The 21,064-nt window shown below is 38.4% G+C and overlaps 1 protein-coding gene and 1 long non-coding RNA gene across 4 annotated transcripts in view; both read right to left on the bottom strand.

Moving 5' to 3' along the window:
- The window catches only part of LOC108230731 (voltage-dependent R-type calcium channel subunit alpha-1E), an 84,532-nt gene extending 75,087 nt beyond the window's left edge, over window positions 1-9,445 (bottom strand). For 2 of the 3 annotated variants that reach the window (XM_025003906.1, XM_025003904.2), the window contains exon 1: window positions 8,763-9,445. In XM_025003906.1, coding sequence (XP_024859674.1) covers window positions 8,763-9,295 — 533 coding nt within the window. In that variant the 5' untranslated portion in view covers window positions 9,296-9,445. The remainder of the gene's footprint in view (window positions 1-8,762) is intronic. The other variant, XM_025003903.1, reaches the window with a different exon arrangement.
- Window positions 9,446-15,339: 5,894 nt separating this feature from the next.
- LOC112450220 lies at window positions 15,340-16,156 on the bottom strand. Its single transcript, XR_003038763.2, has 3 exons — window positions 16,015-16,156; window positions 15,876-15,932; window positions 15,340-15,707 (listed from the first exon to the last, which is right to left on the bottom strand). It is a non-coding gene; the product is annotated as an uncharacterized LOC112450220 (long non-coding RNA).
- Window positions 16,157-21,064: the final 4,908 nt, after the last annotated feature.

Here is a 21,064-nt window from a genome sequence, read left to right as displayed (position 1 = left end):
TATGAATCTTTTAATGGTTTAAAATAAAAAAAAATAAAATAAGAAAAGTCTAGTTATTTCCATGCAGTGTCCAGAAAGAGGTGTTGTTCAGCTTGTAGGGCACCACAACTGCTTCCACCCACCTCCATCATCATCATCATATGAAATTATTTTTTGTCACAACAAAAAATAGTGGCTGGTAAAATATTTGAGTGGCTGGTAAAAAAAATTTTTTAATTTCCACCCCTGCACAACACACTTCTCATTTTGCAAAAATCTCTGAACTCTTTCTTATCATTGCAGTGCCTTTTTTGGGGTCACCCATCACCATCATCTCCTGACAGATCACATGTCTTTGGAAATCATGATCCCTCTCTGTCTCTGTGATGCTGATCAGCAGCGTCAGCTTTCAAGAGTCTGACATCCAAACACACGGAGACGGACAGCAAAGAGAAGAGGAAGCTAAGCAGGGACAGGAGGGGGGTGTCACAAAACCAACCTGAATGAATGAAACTAAATTAATGTTGTGGAGTGTGTGAGTGAGCAAACACTTTTAAACATATTTGCTTATTCTGCCTCAACAACACCACCCTCTTTATTTTGTATTTGGTTTGACAGACACATGGTTTTGTGGAGAGGAAAAGGGCTTTTCAGCATGTCATCATTAATAATTCAATTGTGACAAACAGCTCTGACATTTACACTGCGCTGGGGTGTCTGACACTGACAGGGAGACAATAATGAAGGAAAAGAAGAAGGAAACAGGGAGCAACGTTGACTTTCTCTCTTTCTCTCTCTCTCTCAGCTCTGTGCCGAAGCAATTAGAAAGGTTTAGACCTTAAAAGTGTTGAATCTTTGCTTCTAAAACACTGACGAAGGAAGCCGAGATGACCTTTACATCATCCGCTGTCCTCCAGTCCAGATTTAAGCCACTCATAAGAGCTCCAAAAACAAGAGTGGGTCAGGTCCATTCAGCTAAAGTGAAACTGGGATGAATGAGCAAACAGGTTTCCATGACATTTCGATTTTATCCTATCCAGCGTGGTTTCTCTTTACAATCTCACCCAGGTCATCGTCTTTTAGGAGACAAATGGAACTCTGCAGACAGAGTTAATTTTTAAATGCTTGTCTGTCCCATCATGAGTATTTGTTGAACTGTGTTTCAGGAGGCTGAGAGTAAACTGATGAGTGACAGTCTCTGAGGGCAGAAAAATGCACTTTCTCAGAGTTAATGTATTTTGGGGGCAGACGGAGGCTGAGAGATACAAACAAATGGAAGACTGATCTAGTTTTGTTGAGTTTGTATTCTATTTCACTGCTCACTTTATTGTTATTTACTGTGTTATATATGTCATTGTTTATGGCCTGCCACCAAAAAAGGCAAAAGCAGAAAGATAATGTTTTTGCTTGTTTCTGTGTGTGTGTTTGTCTGCACCGTTAACAAAATCCCACTGAATGGATTTTAATGAAACTTTCAGAAAGTAATCACTGGATGTACATCTGCAAATGATTAACTTTTGGAGTCAACTTGATTCCAGATGGCCGCCACAGCAACGCAATCTTAGCATACACAACAATGGCTATTACTCAGGTAATTTAAAGGGTTTGTTTGAGTCTGAATTAACATTTTTAATCATTCTTTTAGTTTTATACTGTTCAATTTTTCAGTAGGGCCTCTCCCAGCTGGGTTGTGGTAATGAACGCTCACTCAAACCTACAGAACAGTTAAAGATGCTAACTATAAGCGACTAAAGAAAAACTTTCACAAAGAAGGGCCCCATTTAACACTCATACCAGGAACCCTCTGCTAAACATACCATACAAAGAGCAAACTAAATTTGTTCCTCTATTCTGCCTGATAAAAGTACTGATTTTGTCAAACAGGTTTTGTAACTTTAGAGAGGGCATAAACTTCAGTTTTGCATTGTTTCTCCATCATCCTAACTACCCATAGTTCAACTTTTACTTTGTATTTTTTCAGTGAAGAAGAAAGGATTATGTTGTCGGGAACAGAGAATGTTGCTGTAAAATGTTAAACAAAACTCAACTACAGTGAACACACTGCCTTTGTTTTCTAAAAGAAAAAAAGCAAAATTATTTACATTTACACAAAAAAGTTAGACCTATTGATTACATATTTTATGTCACAAAACCTTATCAATCCCATGAATTGCAATAGAGAATTAATTATGATTCAATTTCAAATTAATAACATTCTGATGTCCACTGTAAGGGAAACATGATATTTTGAAAAATTGTTTGCCATATTCTCATTACCTTCTAAACAATTGGGGAAATTTAAAAAAATAGTTAAATGACAGCATTTTTCCTGGTAGTTAGGAGGGTATGACAGTGAGGCAAGTTATGAAAGTAAGTACACTGCAACTCATTACATACGTTTTGTTTTATTGTATTTATTTTGTACTCTTTTGTATACCTGTGTTAGAACAAGAATAACACTTCAATTAGCATATCTAAAAAAAAATCTGACTATACTATGGCCTCATGCTCAAGTGCTTCACTAGGACTGCAACTGAAGTAAAAAAAAAAGTAGTAAAAAGTAAAGGACACACACACACACTTTTTTCTTTGTTCTGTCTGCTGGTGGATAAATAATGAGGCCTGTACTCAGTGTGTAAAGAGTCAGACTTTGAAACTGCAATGAGGACAGTTGGACACTTTATGGACGGCCAGAGGCACACTGGGTTTGCTCCAATCAGACCGTGATCACAAGAAACGAGATCACAAACAGTTTATCCAATACAAACACCCCTGTCACCAACGCAAACGAGGCACGGAGCCAAATAATCACAGATAACACAACCCACACACATTCTCAAACATGGTGGCTCGAGCATTGATGCTCTGCTGATTGTCTTCTTGTTTTATCTCAAACCTCAGAAAACTGCAAGATTTCCAGAACACAACTCCTGTGAAGTATTACAGGAATTGTTGATGTGACATCCCCCAGTAAGTCTTCAGCGTGCAGATTTTTAAATGTGTTATTGGTGAGGCTGGCAGCGGAGGATCCATGACAAGATACAGCATGCTGGGTCACTGACAGACACAAACATTTCCATCATGAATGCTAACGCTAGTTATCGGTTTGGAGATAAAAGTTGATGCATGGTCGATTTGACTAAAATACAAAGTGAATCATTTTTTAAACTGATGTAAAACATAAAAATCAGCTGTATTTTCAGCTGTGATGTATTTTGGAATGTGTCCATTCTTTTAATGAAAGTCCTGCCGGTTCCACCTCATGCCAGATTTCTATGAGCTGCCAAACAAATGAGAACAATACATTTAATGTCCATCTTTATACATTAAACAATGCTTTTAGGAAAACATTCTACAAATAACTCAAACAGGCCCTTTTTTTAACCCTTTATGTGCGCAAAAGAGGAAAAATAAAAGCACCAATTACTCTCTTTCACTGCCTCCCATTACAGTAACAGCACTTTGCCTAATTAATTAAAACTGAATCAGTTGTCTGCTGCTTTTGGATTTTGTCACAGGACGTAGCAGGTTCTCATTTCTACTGCATCAGTTTCCTTCAAAGATATGCTGAGGGGTTTTTGTAAGAGCTCTAAGATAGGAGAGCTGTTTAAAAAAAAAGATACCTGCTGTCACAGTTCCACTGCTCCTGCCACGCCTCTTGCTACCATGTCACAGCCTCCATGTCCAAGTCTCAGTATTTTTCCACAGTCTCGTTGCTCATGCCACGTCCCCGGGTTCCAAGCCACAGCAATCACAGCAATCATCTCTACCTGTTCATGCCACTACAGAAGCTCACCTTCCACGCTCATACAATGCCAGATTATTGAACGGTTAACCCCAAGTAAATGTCCAGCGCTTTATCACAATCCATGCCTGCCTTCATGATCACAAACCCTTGCCTGACTCTCGACTCTCGCTCCTTGCCTGCTCCTTGCCTGACACCGTCACGGACTCTGACCCTTGGAAACCAATCTTGATTCCCACACTGGACTACGCCTACTGGTTTGTACCTCTTTGGATTTGGCTATCCACTTCTGACCTCCCGGTCAGAGTCCCTGGACTCTCCTTCTAGCCTAAGCCCTTCATTGGAAGTCTCTGCCCCTCTTTACTCACAGCCCTCGGCGGTCTTACCTGCCCCGAGCTTTGCCCTGCTCCATGAAGAGAGTGAAGTTCAGAGAACTAGTGTTCCTGTTAGCGTAGCGGCTTTAATAAACATTTTAAAACTTTGCCTTTGTCTGCCTGAACTGAATCCGGTTTCACCAAGCCCTGTCAACCTGGCACACAAATGCAGGTGCGACATCTGTGAACTCAGAAGATCTGAAATCTTTTCAAATAAAAAAAAAGATTAACTCAAACTACAACCTTGTGCCAACTTGAAGCATACACACATTTGCCATCTGCATTAATAGTTTACCCATAACAAATCAAGCACTGTCACCTGGGAACTGGTCGTGCACTTCGGCTGGATAGCCTCACTTCTCTCCCAGAAATCAGCCCTGTCTCAATTTCCAAGTTCGGTTTAATGACTCATGGATGTAACATATGCTGCCAGTAGTTTAACGGCTCTAACTGCCTTGAATCTCTGCCTCGCAGCATTTAAATGAACCACGACTCCCACACTACCAGCAGCTTTTCTCTTACTATTCATTTCTTCCTTTCAGTGGGAACGTTTAGGAAATTAGACTTCTGTTTGCAACACCTGACATAAGACTGATGCAGAAAATTTGTCCAGGACGTCAGTGGAAAGTCACAGTGAACAGATATATAAATTCTTGATGCACTATGTACCTTCTATTATTATTATCAACTGTTAGTATAAAGATTTCTGACTTCTTTATTTGTTTAAAAGTCTAAGCTTTGGGTTTGTGACACAGAGATAATAGATGAAGAGATTCTTGTAGCAAGTTATTTCTTATATCAAGGCATCATGTAGTAAGATTTCTCTGTTCAGCGATGACAGAAATGCTTTGATCAGCAAAGATGCAAATGTCCTGTCATGCAACAACAGCAAAAGTGCCATAAATACAGTAAAAGCAGGAAAGTATGAAGAAGAAAGTTGTATAAACAAGCAAATCTTGATGCTTCTTGTGTCACATTTAACCCAAATACTCAAATAAACAATTCCTTAAATAATGAAAGTGCACCTTATCAAAAATCATAATTTCATCTTATTTATTACATTCAAATTTTCTAGGCTGCATTTATTTAAAGCTATTTTTAGCATTAATTTACTATAAATACTAAAAACTGAATTAAAAAAAAAGAAAATTGCTGAGTTGAGACTCTAAACACAACAGAAAGCTAAAAAAAGATTAAACTGTCATTATTTTCATACTATTTGGCATATTTTGCCAGCGTGTCCTTCATGACTTCACAGGCACAACAAAAAAAAAAAAGTAAAATGTTTTTGCTCCTCGTGCCTGTTTGCGACCATCATCTATTCCTCCTGTAGACAGAACGTCAGATTGATTCAGTCTGATTACAATCATTAGAGTCACGCTGATACCATCTCTAAACACAGCTGTTTGAAAACGCATTTCCGGAAGGATGTTGTTATTTAGATCCTCACGTGCTAAATGTTACAAATGTACACAGACATGCATCTATAAATACCAACAGAAAACACAATTCACCAACAGAAATACAAACACTAGACGCTAATATAGCTCATTAAGATGAATAGCTCCTATGTTTCGAATCAACAAATTACGGTATACGACCTGCTGAATGGGTCTGACCCTGGATCCCACATCAATCAGGCTACAGTGCTGCAAACTAGACGTGAATATAAATCTCACAGTACCGAACGTGTATAGATCACAAGATCACGAAAGGGAATACAATTCAACCTCCCGGGGAACGAGAATATCCATAACAAGCCTCTACTCTGTGTTTATCTTCCATACAACACTGACAATTTGTCCCAAGTGTGTGATAGAGAGACGGTCACGTGGAGGCTGAATTAGAAAGAGACTCCCCCGGGTGCCAGAAGGTATTCAATACAGTTAATGACACTTTTTTTTTTTTATAGAAGTCTGACATGATGATGATAATGTTCTAAAATATAGAGAATCACAGGTAATTTTCTTCTGAGATTCATAAATATTTTAGGTGGATTTAATGGCTAACTGGACAATTATTTTTAAGATATTATATATAAAAAAATAATTAATCAAAGTCAACATTTGACCTGATTATAACGCTTTGTCATGTCAGAGGGTTGATAAGAACAATTTTAGGACTGTTTGAGTTTGTATTTTAAACTTCTCTGTGTTTTAAATCATGATTATTTTGCACAATGTTTGTGTGATTTTGATTATTAATGTGCTTTGGTTTATTTCTGCCAGGGACTGCATATGAAAACTAGACTGCATGGCTAAATCAGACATGATGGACAAATGACTCAAGTTAAATAATAAGCATTGAGCTTTAAAAATAAATAAACAAATTAAAAAAAACTCACAATTCTGAAATTATAACCAACTGCATTTGAAATTTATGCATCTGCCAAGCTGGCTTAAAAAAGTAATCCAAGCTACATGCAATTCCAAGTTTTCTTTTGCATTAGACAGTTTTCTAGTTTACCCTGAAATCAGGATAATTTCCTTTGAAAAACTAAAACAGGTGCAACAGTTGGCTCAAGGTCAACCTCTCATTTTTAATTCTCTTGTCAGGTAGCTGAGGTTTGCTGCTAAGTGGCCGTGAGAGGTGGATGTGTACGGTTGTAATGCATTTTGACTCACTGTGGTCATTGTCCCCTCAGCAGCTGAAGTCTCCATCTGTCATGACGTACTGTAGTAATTATATTAGGCAGGGCAGAGATTAGTTATTCTAGTCCATGGCCAAGCGTCTCTTCAGGCCTGATGATCCACAAATTACCCACTTACACACAACTGTAACAGGAAACTTGAATATCAAATGCAAATTGAAGCAGGAAAAGTTCCCATTCATTCTCTTCTTCCTCATCTCCTCCCCTGCATTTATTGTACGTCATCTCCTCCCCGTCTCCCATCTAACATCCCACTCTTTCTTTGTAATCAGTCTCCACCAACCTCCAGCACTTTAGGCCGAGCTCAGGGAAAAGATGCGGCATCCTGTACCTGTGGTGAAAAAAGAGGGGCACAGAGGGGGTCCAACACTGCTAGAGTTGAGGCTCAGGCTTCAGCAGGAAAAGACAGTGGGAGCATCGCTGCTATAATCATCTAGAAATTCCAGCACGCTGCAGGACAGGAAGCCAGTTAGGACACACACACACACTCACACTCTTATATTCAGCGCCTGGACTAACCAGGTGAATGGCAACACAGCATATAGTTCAATTACCTTTACAAGCTTCAAACCACAGTGTTTCAATGAACAGTCATCAGTTTTTGTTGCAATGAAGACACAAGTAGGTACTTAGAAAATCAATATCAATATTTTACTAATATATTGACCAAGAATAACTTAAAGGAACTCATTGCAAAGAATGAAATCTAAATGAATAAGGTAACCCTGAACTATAACAAATAGTGCAGTTAGAAAGCGTTTACTCTAGTTTTCCAGACATAGTGAATGCAATTCTGAAATGCAGGTCCACACTGAATATAAACAAGGCACTCAGCTGAGTTGGACGTTCGAATAACATGACTGAACAACATTAGACTGTCGTAGCTTGTGTAGGTAAACAAATGTGACCGATAAATTTAACATTTCACCTATTTTCAGTCACTTCAGATATTTCCCCAGGTAAACAAACACAAGTGGTAGCTGCACTTTTGACAAAAAGTTAAAAGATTGACGCAAGCTTTTGGTATGTGTAATGAAATATCACAGCTAAAAGGCAGTTGTAGGTCTCTAAATGCTCTAAATATACTGAATGAGAGAAGCTTTCATGGGAGAGACAAGCTATTCATTTAGCTATTCCCTCCATCTAAAATGACTTCCATATGTAATTAAAAGTTTAAAATAAATATTTTTTAAAATCAATGTTGCATATCAGCATTAGAGATTATAACAAGAACCTGATCTAAGTCCATTTCACAAACCCTTTCCATGACCAACATTGCGTTGCAAGAAAAACTGTGTTACAGTAACCATCTGATGCAATGACTTAAGCTGTTTTACATCATGAAAATTTCTTTGTAAAAGGGTCCTGAGTAGCAGTTAGTTGGATTCACTATGATTCTCCAAACTGAGATCACTCTGACTGCTGTGTACTGCGAGCAGGACACCAATTAGTCCTAAGAACTCCAAACAAACCAGTTTCAACAAGCCTGAATTACCTTTTTGAAGCTAGGGGGTGGGATTTCACACGCAAAGTAGAGTGTTTAAAACAAAAATAACAAATAACATCAGTTTTACAGCAAAAACTGCAAATTATCCTCCTGATGTTAAAATAAACTCTGGTTTTATGTGACATTTCTTGTTACAGAATGATCAGCAGATACTTAGTGGCTCAGAGGCAGATTTTTCCAAAACAAATCTCACCATGTTTTAAATTCAAGCTGTCAACAGGCTGAATATAGGCTTTTGTTTCAGTAAAGCTATGCAAAATTGGAACAACACAACATAAAAATTAGTGGTGCTCGAGCATCCCAGAATTGTCTTTAAATACAGGAGTGCATGGTGCTTTGTTCATTTTCTGTTTCACATAAAATGTCAAAGATCTAATCTATTCAAGTCATAACAGTTGTAAACAAATCTGAGTTCTATATTTCAGAGTAGCTTCTTTCTTTGAGAAAACTTGTCATGTATAGACAAAATTTAAAAAGTCACGGTTCTGTACTAATCATCATACTTACTCCCACTCTTTGCGTCTCGCCTGGGGTGTGCTGTGTATCTTATGGGCCTGGTGTGCTTTGACAATGTCTCTTTGCTCAATCAGGCCGCCCCGTCGTCTCTTGATTACATTAGGGCTAACTGCCAAATCTCCATCCACCCCCAGCATCCCAGCTCCGGCGTCAAAACTCGGGCCCACATCAAGAGAGAGGCCGAGCCGGTTTGGATGTAGAGGAGGAACCTGGCCAGGTGTCACGTGAGGGAGGTAGAGGGTGTCGTAGCTGGTGGACAAACTCTGGGGCTCCAGGAGAGAGTGGGCCTCAGAGTACAGGCCTGAACCCCCAGTGAGGCCGGTGCGATGCTTCTGCCAGCTCTCACAGTCAGTTGGTGATGAGTGCGGGATGTGGCGCCTCGGGGTGCTGCTACCACACATCGCTGCCATGCCCAAACCAGTGGCCAGACACTCAGGCTCTCCTGTGGCTGAAGGTAGCCCCAAGGCATTGTGGTCATCTGTCAGAGACTGAGAGCTGACCGAACACGAGCCCAGTTCCAGCATGGTGGTGAGGCTGCCCGAGATCTCAGCATAGTGCTGCAGGAAAAAATGAGAGCCGAGATGAGAAACAATAACAGGCACAAAAACGATGCACTGTCTAGACCAGGGGTGGGCAATCCTGGCCCTGGAGGGCCACCATCCTGCAGGTTTCACTTGTTTCTGTGCTCCAACACACCTGATTTGAATCAATGGTTGATTAACAGGCTTCTGCAGAACAGGAAGAGGTGATTTAACCACTGAATCAGGTGTGTTGGAGCAGGGAAACAAGGAAAACATACAGGATAGTGGTCCTGGTCTAGACTAACATCACAGAATCAAAACCAGACAGTTTGCCTGGATCAGATGTACAATTAAATTCTCAAGATTGTCTCCCAGATTTGAGATGTTTTTCTTCTTTGGCAAAAAAGTCACACAAGAATACTGAAATCATACATAATACAAAATGAGAGCAGTTTAGTAGCTACTTACAGCGTATGCAATTTGAGTTTTTCTCTTGGCGATAGCAATAGAGCAACATTTAATGTCACCAATTTAATGAGACATCTAAAATCCAAACACTAGGGTAAGTACAATAAGTTCAATCCGCTAATTCCTAAAGCTAAAAAACACACTTTAAAGGAAACTTTAAAGAGAAGAGATAAGTTTCCATGAGACAGTAATAAGGTAAAAAGGATTACAGAACGGAGGACTGAATTTATTATCCTGGATGACAAACCATAGTGATAAACAAATCGGTTTTTGTCGCCTTTTGGACTTTTTGGAGCCACGGCACATCCTACGACATCATCAGTCCTCTGAGCATCTGAATCAATTAGATAAGCTGAAACACAGGCCCTCAAAACAAATAATCACATAACGCTGACTGCCAGCGCTGTGCTTAATGGTGCATTAAAGAGGAAGGAAGAAAACGAGGGACAGTCATATTTACAAACCTAACTTCTCCTTTGTGTGAAAGGAACAATGAGGGCTTTGCTGATTTTGGTTATCTGCTAAAGTAAAAAAGACACATCATATATTTAATTTCCAAATGTGCTGCAACAGACTGTTCACTACTGCTGCTCCTGTTGAAGACCATTTTATTTAGCCGAATGATAAATTTCAGCTTTTACGGCCCCTTTGAAAGGAAAAGGCTTTAAATAGCTGTTGAGGTAACAACATCGAGCTACAAACAGAAGATGCTGAATTGCACGAAGCTCTAAGGACAGTTGGAGTTGAACGGATAGTTAAGCTACTCTTGTGCATCGACTTAGTTTGAGAGTTATTTGTTTTGCCATCAGTAAATGAATTTGGTACAAATGAAGCGCAAGTGAACAGGATTGATGATAAAACTGATAATGATTATGGCTTTACAATGAACCTACATCTTTTCAGCTTTCAAAGGTCCTCTTTTGCACCAAAGTGAATTAACAGGCAGCTTTATTTGCTAATATCCCACAATTCATATCAGCAAGGAACTTAAATGTGCTTTACGAGTTATTGGACAACTTCATTGTTGATGACTGTTCTTTTTAGTAATGAAAACATCTGTTTCAGAACCCAGAGTGAAACTTTAAATAATACAACTTGATTGCTGTAATTTGTACTGTATATAGGTCCAATATAGACCATTACTGACTTCAGTGAAGAATAAAACAATCTCAGTATTGTTCTTACATCTTTTTATGTTGTTCTCAAATGGCTGAAAATAAATGCAAGTTTCTAAAACAGGGGAAAAAAAATTGCTTAGTTGTTTATTAGCTTTAAACTCTGCCAAACATCCCAAATAAGACAAAAAGTAAAGCAAAAAAAAACAAAAAACAGCATTTTGGTCTAATTCGGGTTACTGATAACAGTTTTGACCTAAATTGTTGTTTGATTTTGTGAGTTTTTTGTTTCTGCTTTTGATCATTTGTTCTGTGGAGCTCTTTGTTTCCATAATGCAAGACTGACATTCAGTCAAAATGTCCATTTAGGTGCAAATAAACTTATGTCTGAATAATGCACACTTCATAAATCATCTTTACATAAAAAAGATGGTTGGTGTTTTTTGTTGTCGTTGTTGTTGTTTTAAGTTACCAGTGATTTAAAAAACTAAACGGTACTGTTTTTTTATTAATATACCTCTGCCATGGAGGTTATGTTTTCAGTAGTGTTCATCCATCTGTCCATCTGTCCGCAAGATTTTTTAAGAAGTAATGAACACATTTTGATCAGCTATTCAGGTATTGTAGGGCTGTCACAAAACAAACAAGGATCTTAACATTTTTTATTGATCTTGTGGCCTTTGGTGGAGGTTCGCACTTTCCGAGTTCTTCTAGTTTAAACATCCTTAAGCAGTTTGACCACCGATGGATGACTGAAGCACTTCCATGAGAATAAAAGTAACAGGAGGTACAGGTGATAGAAATTTATTGTTCAGTTACCAAACCTTCAGCTGCACAGTTTGCATACTCAGCATGAAAATAATTCTAAATAAAAAGACCAAACTCAAAGCTCTTTACTGTCTGGTGTGACTGGTCAGTGATAACAGGATGGTAAATCAGTTCTCACAGCTACTTTTTACAGCTTCTCTTTATGAGACAAACAAGCTGTGTGTCTGTGTTTTCCAACTGACTGAGCCCTGAACGTTTGACATCTAAACTACCGATTCTCTCAGGGGCTGGATGTTGTAATGACAAAGCTGCTGCTCTAAAATCCATAGCAATGGGACAAAAGGTAAATTGGCTTTAAGTGAATAAGCACGACCTTTCTGTTTTAGCTTCAGAAAACTAAAAGTAATTTCCAGAGTGAGACTTTGCCAGCGTGAGGTCAAAGGAAACACACAGATACAAATTTACAGTGAGACTGTCCAGAAAATGATCTGTTGGGTGGATGACAGGAGAAGCTCTATCTGGGAGAAAAATACGGGGAGAACTCTCATTGATCTGGTGCTTCTTGAATCCATTTGCAAATTATATTTTCAAACTGACTGAAAGGGAATGCCAACACCATTGGATGATATATGATGTCTGAGTTTAGACAAATGGATCTGAGCATGTTAGTCTTAGAAAAAAACCTGTTACATTACCACGTGAGATCGTGTGTAATCCCTCAGCTCTTGGAGTTTGTGTTGAGGATCACTCTTAGCTGCTACCACACCAAATTTTAGCTCAGTGTCTGTGAAGTTTACTTTATTAAAGCTATTGTTTTCTTTCCTAAGGTCATTTAGTTGTGGCAGCCATCTTGAATTAGGTTGACTCCAAAAGTTAATCCGTTCTAGATGTCCATCCACTGATTACTTTCTGAAAGTTTCTTTAAAATCCGTCCCACAGATCATAAGATATTTTGTCAGCAGACAGAGTTGACTCTAGCTGTTAATGCCAAAGTTTTAAACTTGTGCAATCTGTAGTATTCAGAATGTGTTGGAGATGACTCTAACTACTACCAGACCAATTTTTAGCTCAATATCTACATTTTTGTCATTGCTAAGATCAAAAGAGATTGTAATGCATCAGATGGATATTGGGATGACAAAAAGCTGACAGTAAACACTGACTGTAAATTGCCAGAACTTTTCATTAAACTGTGAGTGGACTTGTTCATTCAACATCTTGTCATTTGATGTTAAGGCTGTTTGAACACAGCTTACTGTGTTACTGATCTAGGCTTATGATATTCATTCATCCATTATCTGCTGCTTGTTTCGGAGTCGGGGGAAGCAGCTCAAGAATGGAAGCCCAGACATCTCTCTCCATAGCCACCTCTTCCAGCTCTTCCAGGAAGATCCCAAGGCATTCCCAGGCCAGCCAAGAGACAGTCTCTCCAACATGTACAGAACACCTCCCTAGGGAGGCATCAAGGGCTTTTGATATAAATTCTATATTAAAATATTTTCCTGTTTTCATGAAGGTGCTTTAGTGAAGAGACTGACACTACTTCCAGTTCCAATTAACAAGTTTGTTAAACAGAATGGCTGATGGCAATTAAGTCTAACTTCTAGCATTTTTAAAGCACACTGATGAGCATTTTATGTCTAATTTGAGCTTGAGGGGCTTCAGATGTGCTGGTAGGAAGAATCATGTGACCTTTAAAACGGAGTTCACTACTCTGCTTTTTGATCATTTGCATCTTTGTGTAAATTTAAGCCAGGTATAGCTGCTGGGGAGCTTTTCATGGGCTCAATTAGCAAAATGTCAAACTTACCTATCAAAATTGTCATGAAACTGAAAGCAAAAGGAGAATGTTGGATAGAAAAATAAGTTATTTACCAAGAAAAGTCGTACTTTATGTCAAATCAATATACAGGTCCTAAATTTATCCTACTGACGTCTGACTTTCTACTCTTATGTGACCATGATCAAGACCATTATTACTGATATCACCAGCCCCAAACAGGCCACAGCCTCAAAGCTTTAAATAACACCCACACTGCAGCGCACAGACTCAGACATCAAGGCTCGGCTGGTTGCCTCCTCACTCTCCTGCGGTTGCTCCTCACAATTATCAGAATCATACAGTCAAGAAAGTCGACCGTGGTTTGTTCTAATTCTCCTCATTAGCTTTTAAGAGGCTGGCTGTTGATTAGCCGCAGTCGCTTTCTGAGCTTTCACAGCCATTATCTGCAATTACTCATAAACATCTAATGCACAGCCTTGTGGTGACTCCTTTTAAGTCACTTAGACAAAAAAAGAGACAAAGTCTGTGAGTCTTAACTAAAGCTCAGTCACAGGATTGCAGGGGCCAAATTGTTTTTCATGCTCTTCACTGGACAGCCAGGTGTTCGCAAAGCCAATAATGTGAAGTGAAGGCAAGGCCGAGGCAGGCAAAGTATATCGGCTCACACCTGCTGTCCCTAAGAGCCCACACGACTGCCTCATTACACATCGTACTTCACCCATCTCCCCCCTCAAACTGCATGTCAACCTGCTGAGTGGCCAAACATGTGTCAGGAGGTGTTATGTCGCCTAAGACGAATGGATAATGTGTTTGAAAAAGGGTCATGTGTGAAATCTCTGCCGGCTGCAACTAACCATCTGCGTTTTAGTGAAATAACAAGAGACCCAGTCAGTGTTAGGGAACAGTGAGCTTTAAGGGTCTAACAGGGTTGTCAAGGAAGTACATTTTATGCTACAAAGATCTGCACACGTCACGCTCCTGCAGTCATAAAAAAGTGGCCTGGTAAGGACTAAAAGGCTCAAGGTTGAGGTTTTTTCCACATAATTTTCTACATTTTGTACTAATATTTAAATTATCTAAATGTCTTTTTTTTCCTTTCTCAGACTGAACATGCAATTTGTTCAACAAAAACTGACTCTGTGAGCGAAAGAGAAATTAGATTTTTTCTCTGGCTCAGACTCTTAACTTTAAGGCAGTTACTCTCTGTAAAATACCAGCGCTCTATATTACTGCGCTGTGTTATATAGAGTGAACCAGGCAGTGCCAACATCTACATATTAAATTTACAGCTTTCGATAACACTCTGCATTTTAATGAACGGGGAGAAGTAGCAAAGTATGCAAATAAGTAAAATGATAAGGTCCAAACTTAGGCTCATTTCACCCACAGCCACATCATTCCACTGCCATTATCTCTGTATTATTAATTCCTCTTCGCAAAACAAGAACATGCAATAAATGAAAGACATACTGTAGTTTTCTGCATTCTCAACACACTGTGTATCTTTGCAAGGACTCTGCAGCATGAAAGCAAGCACTTCCTTCTGTTCTTTTCCTGATTTGTCACACTCATTTTAACTAATATATAACATCTGTAATTAAAGACCTTCATTGAAAAAAGAAACATTCTTTTCCAGAGTTTTAGACTAAGCTTATCTAATGTTGAAAAATAGAGCTGTTTTGGTCAAACCTTGAAAATAATGTTATGCACAGTCTCATGCCAACTTGTGAGATGTCACACTGGTGTGGTGATTTGGCTTTTGCTGGGTTTTGTTTTGATTTGATTTTAGTTCTCTGGGTTGTATTTTGGGTTTTGTTTCTTATTTTTAGTTTTATGGTGTAACCCGAGTTACATTTTAAGATTATTAAAAAACCAAATCAACGTCACTCTAAGTGAAAAACTAGGTTCCAGGTTCGTCTACTGGAGGTAGTGGCAAATTGCAAGACACATACAACTGGAGAGTGCAAAATCAATGAAGTGTATTTATATTTACAATATATACAAATTGTTTCACAGCTTTAAAGTCCAGTTCCTTAAACCGAGGAAGTCTCTGTCGGTGACGAGAAGGAAAAAACAAAAATAGTCCTTTAGTTCCAGCTGTGAAGTGGTTGGTTGAATTTCCCTTCCGGTTTGGAGATGTTTCATCAGATTATGGGTGACTTTCTGAATCCGCTATGGTTAGCTCGCCAGTCCGGTCAGTGAACAAAAACCAGACAATTCTTAATGTGTCCCAGATCCTTCAGCTACTCCGAGCGGGGGTGGGATCTGGAACACACCTGGCCTGCGCAAACAGGCCCGACAATCAATGTACATGTACATGCATTTTTTAATAATCGAATCTGAGCCTACATAATTACATGCAATTTCAATCCAAATGTGTTTTTATGTAGGTGTGTAATCACAGGCTGGGAGGCTAGCGCTAGCATTCTAGCTCCCGAGCAACACTTACCAGTTCCTCTTTTGACAAACAGAGATCGTTTCAGCGTTCAGATGAGCGACCATATGTCTGTAATTTAACAGAGGTATACGATTGATGTATAATCGACATTCAAAAGCAAAACCGCTTTGGGAACAACACCCAAGCCTACCTGCACGTCAAAGTCCCACAGCGTCTGCTACCCAAGGTGCGATTTAGCAGCAATATACGCAGTGGCTGTCAATTTAGGACTGACGTGCAGCTGTCACATGACGTTAAACCCTCGCGAGAACAACCCTGCTCTCGCCCGGTTAGTGTCGAAAACATAAAACAANAAACTGTGGTGATTTGGCTTTTGCTGGGTTTTGTTTTGATTTTATTTTAGTTCTCTGGGTTGTATTTTGGGTTTTGTTTCTTATTTTTAGTTTTATGGTTTTTGTTTTTCTTCTTGGTTCATTTGGGTTCTGTCTTCCTCATGTTTGTGCTTTTGTATTCACTCCTCCCCAGTCACCCTTTTGCTGTTTCCTGGTCACGCCCATCTCCACCTGCCCATGATTGCTCCCATACACCTGAATCCACTTACCACAATTATCCTCTGCACTTTAAAACCCGGTCATTTCTCTCCATACCTTGCTGGTCCATTGTTTAAGGTTTGTCTAAGGTTTGTCTGTGTTAGTTGTCTATTGTTTGATGTAGTCTGTTTAGTTACCCTCGTGCTGTGTTCCTGGTTTCTGTCGGTTCCATGTTTGTATTTAAATTTAGGTTTTGTTTGTTTGCTGCCACGTCAGCATTTTGTTTTTATTTATTCTCTAGTTTAATAAATTAGTTTTTTTTTCCCCCTTACTATGAGTCTGCATTCTGGGTTCGCCTTAGTCTCCACGGTTCCTGACAACTGGTGATGTGAATGACTCTCAGCTACTACTACACCTAATTTTAGCTAAAAATCTATAAAATTGACTTAGTTAAAGTTATTTTTTTGTTGGCTAATGTGGATTGGCCTTTTTTGGCTATCTTAAATTGGGTTGGATCCATAATTAATTAGTTGTAGAGGAATATACAATGATTATTTTCTGAAAATTTCATTTAACTTTGTGCAGTGGTTGGTAACAGACTGACACACAAACAAAAACATGTTTGTCCGCCTTCGCCTGTTTGGCAGCAGGAGATAATTCAGATGTTATTTTCATGAAATTTTAAAACGTCTTTATGTTTGTTTGCTGTCATTCAGTGAGTTTAGCATAAATGCTGCACACTGCAGCATCACTTTTATTTAGATGTCTGTATTTGACACTCATTGTTCCTTGTGTGCACCGTGAACTCTCCATTTATTTAATACATCCAGTTACTGTCATCATATTTTCATTTCATGGTTCTTTGCTGTTTTCCACCACTGTAATATTATTGTGCAGCAGCAGCAGCAACCTCATGTTCCTTCAGGGTTCATTAAAATTTCATGCTGTCATTATGTAAGTATTGTGCCATAACAGCGAACGACCATGAGTTTGAATAGATCAAAGCATTTGACAGTGAATGTACGGTAACAGGTTTTGTGAGTTTATTTCACTTATAATTTTACAGAATATTCCTTTGTTTCTCTTAGAGGAACAGCAAGTTTTAGATCTCAGCTAGACCAAATTAGGACGAATGAGAAATAAGATGTAACATTTATTGTAATTATATTTTTGATGCATTTGATGGAAAAACTAAAATTGCATATTGCTTTTTTAAAAATTCTTTGCTTTTTTCTCCAATTTGTTCAGCTTTAAATTCAGCATATTTACCATGACACAAGTAACAACACTGCATCAGTAATGATCAATATTTCTAATACAAGCTTGAGAGAGTCATGGTTTAATCATTAAAAGCTGAAGACCCTCATGGGGGACTAGCTAGAGGGTGATGCATTTCCCTATGTGGTAATTTAAAATATGATTATCTTTGAAAAATATGAATTATGAAAGATAGGATATTAGCCCAAGTGAAAATATATCCAACAAGCTGAGTGAAACAAATGAAAATCAGTTATTTTCATTGTTTTTTAAATGTGAGTCAAAAAAATTCCTAAAGAAATTTATTGGTGTACTCATTACCATTTGTGTCAGTTTTTAATAAAGTTTAAATGACATTTAGACGCTTCAGGAGTTTATTGACAATATACCATTAAATTGCCAGGTTGTGATTTTGAGTAAACCTAGTATTCCTGCTACACTTACGCTGCAAGTTAATGCACCATTCAGCTGTGAGATGGTTGCCAATACAATTTCACATTAATCATATTTTACAACTCGTAGCAAGCACTTCGCTTAAAGGAGTGGCTCGTTTTGTTTTCCTGCTCATTAATTTTCTGCAGATGAGTAGGAAAAAATGCCTTCCATCTCAAGTTTTATTTTCTACAATTGCTATTCCAAGTCATATAAATGTATTGGTTGCTCTGTTCATGTGCACATATAGAAACCAAAGAGACAATAACTGTGTTATATATTAGAAAGTCTGTTTCTGTAAGGGCTGCTTGTTGACTACTCACTGTATGTTGGAGGAGAGCTTAAAGAAATTTAAGTGCAAAGTGCAATATAAACAGCACAAAAAGTAAGGATATTTGTGTTTGGTTGAATATTTCTTTGCTGTAACAATGTTTCTTGGCAATAAATTGTATTCCATTGGAAAGCCACTTTAGTTCCCTTTAATGGTAGCACATTTGTTCGGAAAATGCATTTGTGGGTTGAGCAGCAGAGATGAATTTGTGGGTTGCGCTGTGAAAAACTTGCCAAATCTTGCCAATGCCAAAAAGGGTTTTTTCCTGTGACTCTTGTTTCAGGTTTAAGGTACCCCAGGTGCTGACAGTCCAGATGCTTGATTGTCAGCACATGTGAGCAACTAGTGGCAATGCATATGTCCACAGTCTGAAACCGAAGTCTATCCTCCAATATGACAATGCTTGACCCCACAGTGTGGTGTTTATCAGAAGCTACCTCCAAAATCTGGGAAAAGAGATGAAGGAATGATCTGATCTCAACCCTAAATTGCCAACATGCCTTGTTTCTTCAGACTTCAATCATCCAGTTCAATAAAGAACACCAAACAAGAGTCAAGAGCAGAATGACATGTTTAGCAGCGAAGATTTTGCAAGTTTATCATGAGCGCAAATACATTTTTCATAGGCTCAGACATCAGTTTATCCTTTAGTTTTCATTCAGAAAACTGCAAACATCTACCAAAGCTGAATAAAAAAAAATGAATGGATCTGTTAGTTGATTGACTTAATACAGCGTTTTGTACAGAAAAAAATGGCTACTAAAAGGCTCCTTTGTTTTATTTGACTGACAAGTCGACCTACTGCAAGGCTGAAGCACAGAAAAAAGCAGCACCAGTAAAAATATACCACCAAAAAACTTATCAATGTTCAGCTAAACAAGCTGGTTTCTACTCATCAGGAATGAGACCAGGAGTCAGTAACAAAATGTGTCCAAAGTCCAGATCTTTTCTAATCGGACAGTGCAAGTGAGAGACTTTATCAGCCATTTTTCTCACAAATATGATGGGTTTGTAATTTTTATTAACTTTTTTGTTCCCATAAATAAATGACATTTGCCATTCTGATTTACTTTTCGAACATTTTAGGCCAGTGGTTCCCAAAGTTGGGGTCAGGACCCCAGTGTGGGTCTAAGAACATCAAGTTTAGGGTCATGAGATAATTTCAAGAAAAAAATGATTGCTACTATTTTTATTTTCCTTGCCACAATTGTCACGAGAGATAAAGCGTGTTGTAATTCTGTATTTAAATAAAAATAGTGCTAATGGTGGTTGGTGATCATTATGTCTTTATTTTAATTGACCTAATTCCAACGTTTGCAAACTTTAACCAAAGATAAAAGGGGGATGAGTTCCTGCCCCCCACAAGTGTAAATTGTAATTAGTACAAATTGTTAAAAGTATGATCAATGTTAGTTATCATAATGAAATAAATTGAATAGATTTTGAGTTAGACAAAATTAAAACCTGAAGGAAAAGCAGTAAATTCTTAAATTTAAGTTACTTTTACTTGAAGTCAGACATATTGAACACAAGCACAGAAAAAATGTTTTAACAGTTAACATCAGCAGCTACCATCTGCTCCAAGTGCAAAACAACCTCACAGAAAACGTCATATTTGCAGTAAACTAAGATCAGATGTAAAATGAGCCCGAACAACACTGGATTTGAACACAGGACTCTAGTTTCTCACAGCTTCTTACATCCTACAGAGCTAAACAACCAGAAGAACCAGGAGGGCCCAGGAGTGGATTTTCCTGCTGTGTGTCCGAGTCGGCTCTGATTACCTTCTGTGATCGACCAAACTGATTACTGAATTATGTTTAACTTATTAATATTAATACTTTGCATGCTAAATGGAATGAGCTCTCAAGCCAGATGTGTCCCAAAGGCAGACAGGCGCTGCTTTAGACCAAAGACTGCCTGAAAACAGAACCTGATGCCACAGTTTCATAACTTATTTGCATTTAAAGCAGTTCTTTTTGCAAATGAACAAACTGTCTCAGACCTGTGTGAAAAGGCTGATTTATCACACCTTTGAAACTCTATAAGACCTCACACTAAGGTGGTCTAATTAACTGAAATTTTTTCAATCCTCCAGATTGTGGACAGCCTTAACTTTTCAAACAGACTTGCTAATGATGTCAGCATAAAACACACAGAACAACAACAATAATACCATAACAAACACATGTTTCAATCATTGTTCTGTTAAAAGACAAATCAAGCAGAGCCTTAGTCTGACTGCAACAGATGGTCAGACAGACATAAAGCTTGTTGCTGCAGTCGAGAAACAGTTCAAGAGGTTTAGTTAAGTTCAGTTTCTGCAGAACAGAAGCACTAATTTATACACCACGAAAACCAATTTACACCCCTGCCATGGAGACTGGTGTTATTTACCCCGGCCAATCAGGGAACTCAACAAGAAACAATTAATAAAACGGGAAATAAAAAGACTGGGGGGTGAGAAGTGGCAAGTGTTCGTATGATTTAATAATTAACAAGACAGTCCAGAGAAAGGGGAATCAATCCCAGGCAAAGTTAATTTTCTCTCATTGCTTTGCTTTTTAAAAAAATGACTTTATTAATTCTAGCAAAAGCTTTTGAGCAGACACTGATGAAGGACAACAATTTTAAAGCTCCTCGAGAAGAAAAGAAGAGGAGTGAAGTGATGAAGTCAGTGTTTGCCTCCA

The sequence above is a fragment of the Kryptolebias marmoratus genome, linkage group LG24 (genome assembly GCF_001649575.2).
Source record: "Kryptolebias marmoratus isolate JLee-2015 linkage group LG24, ASM164957v2, whole genome shotgun sequence".
NCBI classification, from domain to species: Eukaryota; Metazoa; Chordata; class Actinopteri; order Cyprinodontiformes; family Rivulidae; genus Kryptolebias; species Kryptolebias marmoratus.
This window is presented reverse-complemented; position numbering and strand designations above follow the sequence as displayed.